General features: G+C 43.1%; 2 protein-coding genes across 3 annotated transcripts in view; one reads left to right on the forward strand and one right to left on the reverse strand.

Moving 5' to 3' along the window:
* tsn (translin) lies at window positions 1-3,282 on the forward strand. 2 transcript variants are annotated; one of them, XM_044365601.1, is made up of 6 exons: window positions 1-202; window positions 576-669; window positions 769-865; window positions 1,272-1,387; window positions 1,469-1,548; window positions 1,785-2,104. In XM_044365601.1, exons 1-6 carry the CDS (start codon window positions 137-139, stop codon window positions 2,013-2,015), a joined length of 684 nt encoding a protein of 227 aa, XP_044221536.1. In that variant the 5' UTR covers window positions 1-136; the 3' UTR covers window positions 2,016-2,104. The 2 variants fall into 2 exon arrangements, with proteins under 2 accessions (XP_044221536.1, XP_044221537.1); XM_044365602.1 differs by lacking the exon at window positions 1,469-1,548 and having other exon boundaries at window positions 1,785-3,282.
* si:dkey-91i10.2 (uncharacterized protein LOC555224 homolog) overlaps window positions 3,014-12,214 on the reverse strand; it is a 26,046-nt gene continuing 16,845 nt past the window's right edge. The window contains exons 4-7 of the mRNA XM_044365600.1: window positions 11,894-12,104; window positions 8,760-9,349; window positions 6,804-6,949; window positions 3,014-6,478 (exon numbers count right to left, since the gene is read on the reverse strand). Of these exons, the coding sequence (XP_044221535.1) occupies window positions 5,644-6,478; window positions 6,804-6,949; window positions 8,760-9,349; window positions 11,894-12,104 (1,782 nt within the window). The 3' untranslated portion in view covers window positions 3,014-5,643. The remainder of the gene's footprint in view (window positions 6,479-6,803; window positions 6,950-8,759; window positions 9,350-11,893; window positions 12,105-12,214) is intronic.

Below are 12,214 nucleotides of genomic sequence, written 5' to 3' on the forward strand. Positions count from 1 at the left end.
CATCATCTCGACGCGCCTCTGGAAGCCAGGAGGCGGCAGGACGGTTCTCCCACTACATCTGTGGTTTTGTTTTTGAATTAGCTGCACACGGCTCATCGTTATCACTACCAACCGGATATCTGAGCTCACATCAGACATGTCTGTCACCGAGATGTTCAGTTACATTCAGGGCTTCCTGAGCGCCGACCAGGACATCAGAGAGGTGAGAGCGAGCAGCTGCAGGGCTGCTAGCAGCATTAGCTCACACAGACAGCGAGCTAGCCGTTTGAGCATGAACCGTTCCCACCTCAGAGGCTGCTCTGTAATGACTGTAAAGTCCTGTTTATGTAAGCAGCAGCGCCTCTAAGGGTTGACTAGGATGTTCGTTTAACACCACTGTATCCAAGTCGATAAGAAGTCGTAAAGGACGTGTCACTTTTCTTTCAATATAAACCACATTACGCTCTGCGCGCATAGCAGAGAGGCCACACCGAACTTCATTCATTAATTGTGGATTAAATGCTGCCAGGGTGTAGGTCCTGCAGCTGATTTCAATTCATTTCAATAGAAAAGAGGTTTTGTGCACTTTGTTGTAGGATATCCGGAAGGTGGTCCAGGTTTTGGAGCAGACTGCCAGAGAAATACTGACTGTACTCCAAAGTGTCCACCAACCATCTGGATTCAAAGAAAGTGAGTGTTTGACACATGAAGATCTGTTTTGACTTGTGCTGAGTATTTTTTTTTTTTGCCTTTCCATATATAAATGAATCTTTTCCTTTGCTCTTTTAGTTCCCAGTAAATGTGCAAAGGCACGGGAGTTGTTCTGCACAGTCAGGACACATATTGCAGACCTCAAAACAAAATTTCCTGTGGAGCAGTATTACAGGTAGGCCACCACACAAAAAGACAATTCTCACTGACATAGAAGTTTGCAAATGGTCTGTTTGGAGGGGTTGTCATACAAAGGTTCATTCATAAAAAAGAAATCTGGAGAAATAATAATGCATTTTGTGTGCTCTCAAAGCAAGCTCTGTATCTGTGCCATCTGCTTTGGCAATTACTTCCTTGGGTTACAATGTTGTCTCTTAGACTAGATTAGACTGTTTCAGTCTTTCCAAGACGTCATTGTCTGGTTGTGTCTTAGCTTTAACCTCTGATCATTCCAGTCAGTCTTTGGTGGGATTTCCCCTGTCAGAATTTCATTTTATTCGGGAAGAATTACACAGAAGAGGGAACCCCTCTGATGTTATTGTTTTCCCTCCTTTTCTCTGATCTCTTTGATCCCAATTTAGGTTTCATGAACACTGGCGGTTTGTCCTGCAGCGCTTGGCTTTCTTGGCAGCCTTTGTTGTCTATCTGGAGACTGAAACTCTTGTGACTCGAGAGGAGGTGGCCCAGATACTGGACAGTAGGTACCAGTCTATGTGATGATGTGTAACTGTTACTGAGGCTAAGCTGCTTGACTTCTTCTGCCCTCTCAACCCTACAGTCCAGGTGGTGCGAGAGAAAGGTTTTCACCTAGATGTGGAGGACTACCTGGCAGGTGTGCTGATCATGGCCAGTGAACTGGTGAGTTTGTTGTACATTGCGATGGTCTTACAACAACACTACACTCAGAATAGAATGATTGTGTCTTATTTGCATATACGTACATTATAAATACAGCTCTATACATCAAGGTTTCCACTTCTCTGCCATTGATCTGTATGTTCAATTCTCTGTATGTATGTATAATACACATGTATAATACATCTGGTGGAGCTCTGAAGTATTCCTTATATTCGTGCTGTCGTGTCCCCTCTCAGTCACGGCTGGCGGTAAACAGCGTGACAGCAGGAGACTACAACCGACCGCTCCGCATCTCCAACTTCATCAACGAGCTGGACTCGGGTTTCCGACTGCTCAACCTGAAGAACGACCCGCTGCGGAAGCGCTACGATGGCCTCAAGTACGACGTGAAGAAGATCGAGGAGGTGGTGTACGACCTGTCCATCCGCGGCTTGGCCAAGGATACGGAGACCGGCGGGGACAAGTAGAGCTCGGAGGAGGTGACTGGCCATGGGAGACGGAGGATGGGGGCGGTGGCTTCCCCGGGCTGGGACCTCTGCACGGCTGCTGCAGATCGGAGACCTTACACCACCTGGAAGGCAAGACCCAGGGATCTGCCTGAGGCCCCAGCAGCCTAGGACAGACTGTGTGAGAGTGTGTGTGTGTGTATGAGTGTGTGTGTTTTGTGTGAATGAAGTGTTTTAGATGAATGGCAGTCTGTCAGAAGAGTGGTAGAGGTTGACACCCTCGTTCTGAGGCGTAAGATTGAAGGTTCATTTTTGGAAATCTGTGTTCTCCATTTTGTTGGATTCATGTGTTATTGTTTCACTGAGTTTGCAACAGACATCTTATTATTTAGAACAGTATATTGATGTTTAATTCATTCAAGAAGAGAGCCGGAGATTGCTCTGAGTGGAGGGTTCCAGCCGTGCAGAGCTTATTTCTGTGGTTGTTTGTGTTTATTTGCAAAAAAAAAGGAAAATGAGACATGTGTTTTTTGTTGTTGACCGCTTGAGTTGACCTCCCCCAGTGATATTTTTTAAGACTCTGAATTATTGTCAGAAAACGGATACAGGAGCCTCATTTATGAACAAAATATTTGATGCAACGATCAGATGATGGAATCTAGAATAAAAAAAAAAGAAAGTAACAAGAAATCAGAAATAATTATTGCATTCTTATCAGATTTTGATCATTTTTGACTTTCATTAAAAAAAAAAGCCTTAATTTGGATGTTGGTCATTAGCATGTACCTGTGCTAACACCAAATTTTATAAATGAGACTTCAGGAGAGGTAGAGCCAAAGAAACAACAAGGGTGCACTTCACAGGATAGAAAGCTACTCTGTGATTAGTTTGGCTCCTTGTTTGTCATTTTTTTCCAACAGTGCCATGAATATGTCTGTTGAGCCATTTCAATATTTTTGTTGTTAGACGATGAAGCTTTCTCTAGAAATCCATGAGCAAACTAGTCAGAATGTTATGTACTGCATGGAATATATATGTATGGTTTTCCTTTCTTTCTTTTTTTTTTTTCACTTACGGAAATGTCTTGAATGTGTGTTTCTATTGTCTGCATCCGTGTTTCAGTTTTCTTCAGTACTGTAGTGCAGCTGGATTGTATTTTCTAGAAAGAATTCACCTTCGCTCTCTGTCATCTTGTGCTTTTGTTTCCCACGGTGATAAGTGCATTCCACTTGTATGTATATCCTGTCTGTTCTGAAGATGCTTACTGTAAATATATTTCTATACTCTACATTTCATGGTTCATCAGACTTTCAAACCACCAGCATCACACAAATAGAAAAACAACAGGGTGTGTTTAAAATCTTTTAATATAATTCACAATATATTACATCAGGGAAATAATACACCAGGTCTTTCAAATGCAAATGAGGAAAAGAAAAAAAAAAAACTGTACGCAACTCAGCAGGTTTTGTTTTTTTTCATATTTTGAAAGGGTTCATCTGAAACAGCATCCTGCGACAGCACAGAAGTGTTGGTGTAGAGATGAGCAGCCCCGCCCTCCAAAACACAGTGATTCGCTACCTCTTTTAGCAGTGCTACTTCATAACATAAAACAGCATCAGTATTAAATAGTGATTTTGGTTTGATGACTGGATCGACTGTATTGTCTCCACCCGCTGACATCAGCTTTGGTCGATTCCTTCTAACAATGGAGAAAGATGAATAAAGAAGACAGCGTAACATGCTGTATGTTCCACCAGCAGTTATACTGGAGAGGTTTTTTTTTCTTTTTTTATCTCTGAATCATAATAAAGTGCATTAAACAAAATAAAGCCTTCATAAATTAAAACACACTACAGATAAGGTTATCACATCATGTCAGCAACCAGGGACTGTCAGTAATATTGCCTGTAAATGTAGCTCAATCAAGTGCCAACAGAGGGCAGTCTAGTCCCAGTCTCGGATAAATGCTACTGTGATAAGTTGCAAATATTTCAGTTTTCAGCATAACAGTAAACAAGTACCAAGGCACAACAGCTCAGTGCTAGGTCACATAATTCCACACAGTTAAAACTGTGTCATGACAAGATGGTTGAGATGTTTTTTTGAGTCCATCATCTGGTAATGAGAGTTTCTCAACCTTTACTGGCACAATACCCCACAATGAAAGCATGTTGAGAGCAAATATGTTTAAAAATGTTGGGTTTATACAGAAACTTTGACATATTTGACCCCTATTTGATTTTGATTAGTACAAATATATAGTACTGAAATGACTGATAGAAAGCCAGTCAACAACAATTTGTAATAATAATCGATTTATAATTTATCAAGCAAAATTGCTAAATATTCTGTGGTTTCTGCTTCTTTAAATGGAAGAACTGTTTGTTTTATATCAGTGTAAATTGAATATGCTTTGATTTTGGGTTGTTGGTCAGATAAACGATTGATTTGAGGACATCAACTTCTTGGTTCTATCTGCAGTTTTTCAGACATTTGTGTATCTACCAAAAAATGAATCAAAAGATAAACACATCATTGATAAATAATGAAAATAATAGTAGCTATAAAAATATATGAAACAAATTTAAATATACTAACTGGCATCAAAATTTCTTGTTGCTGCAAAATAAGCGAGGTCCCGACCCCAAGGTTGAAAAACTCTGCACTTAACACACGGCGAGGAAAACTGTATTTGACTTTACGTATTTGACATGACTTTAATACAAAGGAGACTGACTGGACTTCTCACAAACTGCTTTCATGTCACTAAAATCATCTTAATCCCAATGACTGACTGGAACTTAGTGTTAGAAAGCTTTATGCCAACAAACATGAAGTCATTTGAGACTTCAGTTGAATCTGCCTCATGTAACACAGCACGCATTGAAGCAGGAAAAACGCCACAACGCCAAAGGAAACCTTGGGAAATTAAATGCATATACAGTAGCTACTTCTTTTGAAACTGACAGATTATTGCTGTTACGTGAGTTCTCATTTAAACACAGTGATACAGGAGGTCTGTTCAGCCTATAGGAGAGGCTCTACTCAACTGCATCTCTGGCAGTGAAAGTTGCTGTACCGCCGTGGAGGGCGGCACACGGACAGGAGAGGGCAGTGACGACAAACAGAAACCACTGAACACAGCTCTTGACCACATCTCCGCCTGTAAAATCCAAACACAAATGTTTTTTTTCCCCCAATGTCTTGTCCATCTTGTATAAAAATGACATTACAATTTTTCTTTTTGCAGTCAGTCATGTTCAGTCATGCTTTTCAACAGACACACCTTATTTACTGAAAACACAACTCTCTTTCTCCAAGAGCAAACAGTCTTTACAATCAAGGCTGACAAACACAGCCCAGTTTTTTTGGTTGTCCAAGAATCTGATCATTTTCTTGATGTAACGACTTAAAATTAAATCTTCATACATAATAATGACAGTATGTCGCACTTATAGCTTTGTAAAAAAAAGTGCTATATCTTTCTCTTACCCATACGAGACTTTGAGAAAGATTTTTTTTCACCGAAATCTGACAAGCTGTAACAGTGGTGTTGCTCAGAAATGCTTCTTGTTGTCAGTTTATTTTTGCAGTAGAAGTATTCAGGTTATTTACAGTGTAACAAAGGTGGTGGGGATGGTTAGTCTCAGGAGCGGGTCTGGTTTGTGTTGATCATGATGTTGGGCAAAGCGTTGCGTCTTTTCCTCCAGGTGCCCAAGTCCCGAGTGTATCTCTTTATCTGATGGAACCACTGCTGGGTGCGAGATTTGTCCGAGGCGCGAAAAACAAAGGACTCCCGCCGAATATCGAGCACCTCGAATGTGTCCTCACATTCTGGGTCCGTTGACACCACACAGTTCCCCAAGCGGATGGGCTCTCTCAGTACTGTGAACTTCCCACTGCTCTTGTCCTTGATTAGAACCAGCACTCCATCTCGGATGCTTTCTCCACAGCCCTCCACCACATCCCCCCGAGCCCCTAGGTCGGTGCCCTGTCCCGGGCCTTCACCGGCCCGCTGTGTCCTCACCATCAGAAGACTCTGGACATTTTGGAACTTGAGGGCCTTGCTGCCCTTCTTCACCCATTGGCCATCTGCTGGCTGGGACAACTGGAGCGGTCCTTCCATGACAAAGCGCGTGTGCTCTCTCGCCCAGCCAACAGTCTTCATCGATACCTCTCGCATCTCGATGTTGATGACCTCCCGGTTCTTACGGCTGTCGCGGCGGAAAGAGCGGAGGGACCAGGTGACGCCGTTGCCCTCCTGCTTGGTCTTCATGTTGATGTGCTCCAGGTGGGATTCCACACGACTCTTGGCCTCACGGAGACGTGCATAGTCAGGGTGACATTCAGGAGTGACCTTGATGATTCGGCTCAACAAAAGTGGGTATTTAGTCACACGCTGGAGGGGCGCCATGAGGAAGGAGCGCAAGTTCATACGACGCAGTGCTGTGTTGTCATTTTGGGAAACATCCAGGAAGATTCTGAGAAGAGAAACAAGAGAAAATGAAGACAGAAACTCAGAGAATGTTACAATGTGCCTGTCCTGGGAAAACTCTTTAAAAAGTTGATTAATGGAAATCACAGGACAGCTGAACTCATGGGTGAGCTTTGGTTCTGTCTAAAAATACAAGTCATTGCAGCTGCTCGACTCTCAAAATAGACCATCCTCTGAATTAGTGATAACCCCCTGTCTTTTCCATTAAGAATTACACAGAGCAGCTGTGGCAGAAACAAGAGAAAGCTCCCAGAGTAACTTTTCCATCACACAGGCCAACAGGAAGAAGAATCCTTGTACTGTGTGTGTACCTGAGCAGTTCTTTCTCCTTCTCCAGTGTGTTGAGCATGTTGACCGAGGTGGACTGCTGCAGGCAGTAGGTCTGGAAGGCGGGCAGCATGTTGACGAACTCCAGAAAGATCTCTCCTATGTACACGGTCAGCAGATCTTCATCTCCCTGAGGTCACACCACATGAGGGCAAATGCTTGTTAATGTACAGCTGAAAAAACTGATCTCCATCTTAAGTCATTTTTGTCCATCATTGTGTCCCAACAAGAGTAAGAATCTACAGCCACACCAGTGGCTCTGTGTTGTTGCTGTATGATAACTCTGACTAGTGCTGGTGGTGCTAGAGGATAATTTAGGGGATCACTAAGGTCTTTAGGATTCAACTTGGGTACCATGAATGTCTGTACAAAATGCCACAGCAAATCATCCAGTAGTTGTTGAGATATTTCAGTCTGAACCAAGTCAGTGGACTGACCGGCAGACCGTCTTTACTGTTTGTAGAGCTTTGCTGCTAGCATAGCTGAAATAGCTGAATCTGCCTACACATGAAATGTGTTAAATCAGCCAACTCACACGAAATTAATTGTCATGTGAATGCAGAAAATGCAGAGAGTTTATTTTTGACATCTAGGCTTTGACACTGTCATCCCCCACAAGGATACACCAAGCTCAGCACAGCAGTGACTGGGGAGTGACAATATGATGATAATAACTAGAGCTTAGCTTCAGAGACTACAGGTTAATACTGGGGAGGAGATGGGACTCATAAAATGCTATATGAACAGCAGCAGTGGCAGTTACAGCACGCAATAACTTCAAGATGAACGGTGCACCAACAGGCATGGCAAAGCAAAAGAATGTTGGGAAAAGGTGCATCTGTGTGCTGGAGTGAGAAGAATATGTCCTGTCATGTAGGAGTAGCGGTGGACTTGAGTTGTCTGCCTGAACTAGTTTGCAGGCTTTGCTTCATTTTAACCTGCTTCTAATACTTATCAATTTGTTTCAACAATTTTCCAGAAATGAGACAGGATGGAAACTGTCAGATCGTGGGACTTGAATCAAGATAAAAAAGCCAATTTGTTCCATTCCTCCCTCTCTGCCTGCTACTTGTGTGGTTGGTTCTGCTTCCTGGATCATAAACCAATAGGCAGAGTAAGGAAGGACATCAGGAAAGAGTGGGGCTCAGCCTATTTAATGGCTTCATTTTTAACCCCCCTCTTTTCTCTTCTTCTTTAGCCTCCACCAGCCAGTTTCGGTTTAGGTTTTGTTTGTACACATCACACACTTCATTCATTACCAGTCCTAATGTTGCACTGGCTACCACTACAAGCCGGAGCCGCTTTCAAAATCCTCTGTCAGATTTACAAGTTTAAACAGTTTGGCTCCATCTGTCAAATGTAATATTATCACTCCATGCAGTATTATGTCCCTCTCAGTCTCTGGATGCTGTTTTTTTTTAACTCCTCCATTTAACACAAGTACCCATCTTTTGTAATAAGCTCCCACTGCAATTTCAGGAGGAAGACTCTGTCAGAATATTCACATCTGTGCTTAAAACTCATCTTTGTTATGGTGCCTCCTTGTTGGTAAATGTCCAACTGACTTCTGCTTGTCAACTAGTAACCTCAATTCTGTTATTCTGTTCTGTTTATATTTGGTAATGACTGTGATTCTGCCTGTGTGTGTGTGTGTGTGTGTGTGTGTGTGTGTGTGTGTGTGCGCCTTTTTGGACTCAATAACAGTCTAAAATGTTTAAGATGGAGATTTTAGCAGTGCCAATGTATTGTAGGCAACTGCACTCAAAAGGAAGCATGACATTTAAGGTTTTTCTAAATGTTAATCTGAAGGTGACTTATGTAATACCAGCAAGCGCTCTAAGCATAGAGCATTAAAAATCAGCAAAAGAGGACCACTGTATTTAAGCCCCGATGTGTGGGTGTGTGTATATGTACAGTATGTGTATGAGAGAGTTGGTCACCTGGTCAAAGGCCTGGTCGATGCTGTCCTGCAGGTGTTCAGTGAAGCGGTCGTTGACGTCTATCAGCTCCTGAACGTTACCAAACACCACAGTGAGCTGCTCAGCTGTCAGCAGCCCGGCGCTCTGCATGGGGCAGTAAAACTCCTCCTTGATGATCCGCAGGTCTTCCCCGTAGCTCGACTCTGTGTTCAGAAACTCCAGGATGGCTTCCTTGCGCTCGGTGCGCAGCTTGGAGCAACGTTCACACATGCTCTCTCCTCGCTCTTTGGAGGCCCCATCTCTCTGGCCACAGTCCGGACAGGGTCTCTGCGCCTCCCAGGCTCGGAGGGAGGCAGACGGTCTCTTCCAGGTGCGGGACAGGCCCGGGCCGATGCCGCTGTCCACCCTTTCCACCTCAGCTCCTCGGCTGCGGCGGTAACGGCGAGGCTCGCTGTCCTCCTCCTCCCGCTCATCACTGAGGCCCACCACCCCGCTGTCAGCGCTCAGGCTGCTGATGGTGCTCCAGCGATGCTGCCCAGTGCGAGTCACACCCAGACCCGCCTGCCGCTCCTCACCTGGGGGCTCTGAGCGACCACGAATTGCTGCTGGAGCTGAAGAGAGGGAGGTCGACACAGTCAGATTAGTACTGATGCTGTTTATGGATTCATTTTCAACACTCAACAACAGCCTCCTTAATGAATGCCCATTTAATCTGGACTAGTCATTACTGGTCATGTCAAAACGAAGAAACTATTATAGATATCATCTTTCTCCAATAATTAGATTCCAAACCCTCCAGTCAAGGACTTAACCTTTGTCCACATGCATGTCAATACAATGTGTGTGTGCTCAAAGCCTATGTGTGTGCTAAACTAGTAAAACAAGGTTTTAGATGTTTCAGTCAAACATGTGGTTTATTATACAGATTCTATGTTAGCTATATATTAATAAGAGACCACAGGATGATGATAATTTTGTGGTACTGAGGATCAAAGTATTTCCAGTTAAGATCTTTTTGTATCTGCTAGAGAGAGCAACTAGGTCATCATTAGCATATGCCATATTGACTGACATTCTGTGGCCCGCGTCCGGTGTCAAAGAGCTTCTGTTGACAAGGAAGAGCACAGTATTATCAGGGGAAATGTGTGTGTGTGTGTGTGTGTGTGTGTGTGTGTGTGGTGTAAGCTGAGTGCAAAGGCTAAAATATTCAGAGACAAGCGTAACACCAAGTTGCATAAGAGATGTTAAACAAAACAAATGCAGCTCTTAATCTTTTAAAACGCGATGGAGTGTAAAATGCCAGGCTTAGATGGAGCTTCATTCACAATTTAGGGTGATTCACCTCCCCGATGAGGTGAGGGAGATGTAATGAGGACATGGAGGTCTGTGAAAGGCCACAGTTTTATAAATAGAGAGGGCTGGATATTATTTACCAGAGGGAAGTGTGAAGACATAACTCCTGACACAAAGCCTGTTTTTGCACAAATAAGTTTATATATTACTCTGAAGGGGTCCATAACATCAGTAGGAGTGTATGTATGTGTTTTTAAGTGTTGTAAGTGTGCTCTATGCCTTACTCAAGCATGTTTGTTTTTCTGTCCAGTAACAGGATATCTTCAAAACTACTTGAAGGGCAGGGGGAGTTTTTTAAAGTGTGAAAAAATAATCCTAGTAATGTCATAGTAACGTCATCAGGGTTATCTCAATTTTGACTTTGAGACTACAAGTTTATCACAGAAGGCCTCTATTACAAACTGGGGATTTGTACAAACAAGGGATGATAAAAAAAAAAGCCAGAGAAGTGTATTCCAAGAGCCGGGTTCTGCTTGAGGTTTCTACCTGTTAAAGGTCGCTCATGGGGGAATTGTTGGGTCTGTAAATTAAAGAGTATGGTCTAAACCTGTGAAAAGTGCCCTGAGATGACTTTTTGTTGTGATTTGGTGCTATATAAATAAAAATTGACTGATAAATTGATTGATATACAGACGGGTGACAGATTAAAGGAAAAACTGGTACAGGTCTGAATGCTTGACCCCTGTTCATCCCTCCAGTGGAGTTCCAGAGACTTGTAGATTCAATGCCGAGGCTGAGGAACACCGTTCTTCTAAAAGATATTCCCTCATTTGGTGTTTTGATGATGGTGGTGGAGAGCGCTGTCTAACACGTCAGTCCAAAGTCTCCCATTGGTGTTCAATTGGGTTGAGATCTGTTGACTGTCAAGGCCATAGCATATGATTCACATCATTTTCATACTCATCAAACCATTCAGTGGCCCCTTGTGCCCTGTGAATTGGGGGATTGTCATCTTGGAAGAGATCACTCCCATCAGGATAGAAATGTTTCATCATAGGATAAAGATGATCACTCACAACAACTTTGTATTGATTTGCAGTGACTCTTCCCTCTAATGGGACAAGTGGACCCAAACCATGCCAGCAAAATGCTCCCCACAGCATAACAGAACCACCAGATCCCCTTACTGTAGGGGTCAACATTCAGACCTGGACCAGTTTTTCCTTTAATTTGTCACCTGTCTGTATTTCTTTTAATACCATACTCTTTTCTTAAAGTTGGTTTCCTCTTTCTGTTTGGGAGCCCATTTAACACATATGATATGGATTATTTATGGATTACAGACATAACAGAAATCCAAGGGAGGACATTCAAAGTGATAACACTTATTCCCAACCTGGTACTAGAATGTTAAAAGAAAACACAAGACATACAACATACAAACATTTACTACCAAAATTCCTAAGTGCCTTGTGCAACTGCAACCAAATTATGATACACTGTGATGCAGAGATCCTGAAATGAATGCCATTTCATCGATATGTAGTGCTTCAGTTGAATTTAATCTGGCTCATTTAAAACTAAATATTCCTGGACAACATTTACATATTTGACACCAACAGCCAATCAGCACGACTGTCTCACTGTGGGTGTTGATGCAGATTTGTAAACATTCTCTATTATTAAAATTTGGAGGATTATGCGCCTTCTTTCTAGTTTTATAATAAAATATATCGCTTCAGTTTTTATCATCATTCACTTTTTGTGCCAAAGTTGCTTGAATCCAAAATACAGGGGATTACTTCCAGAAAACAGGTCAAACACAGTTAGAACAAGTTGTCACACATGAGTCAAGTGCTCACCACTGTCTCGGTCTCTGTCTCTATCTCGGCGATGGCCGTGGAGTCGGGCGGCGGCAGCAATCTTCATCTCCAGCTGTTTGCGCTTGGAGGCGTCGGCTGGCATGGGGTCGCTGTAGTGGGGCCGGAGGCGACACTCACGCTGCGCCCTCACAGTCTCAGCCAGCTCATAGGCTGCGTCCGAGCTGGAGCGCCTGCAGCCCAGACCGGTGTGCTGCAGATCGGAAGGACACGTGTGTCAATCAAACGGTCATGTTGCCATAGCAACAGATGAAAAAGGGGAAAACTCTCTGAGGAGATAAGGTGAAAATGATGATAAGAGTG

The sequence above is a fragment of the Thunnus albacares genome, chromosome 11, assembly GCF_914725855.1.
Source record: "Thunnus albacares chromosome 11, fThuAlb1.1, whole genome shotgun sequence".
In the NCBI taxonomy this organism is placed as follows: Eukaryota; Metazoa; Chordata; class Actinopteri; order Scombriformes; family Scombridae; genus Thunnus; species Thunnus albacares.

Coding starts and splice junctions, on each gene's coding strand:
- tsn (XM_044365602.1), top strand. CDS start 137: ATGTCTGTCACCGAGATGTTCAGTTACATTCAGGGCTTCCTGAGCGCC. Junction 203..575: donor CCGACCAGGACATCAGAGAG/GTGAGAGCGAGC, acceptor ACTTTGTTGTAG/GATATCCGGAAGGTGGTCCA. Junction 670..768: donor ACCATCTGGATTCAAAGAAA/GTGAGTGTTTGA, acceptor TTGCTCTTTTAG/TTCCCAGTAAATGTGCAAAG.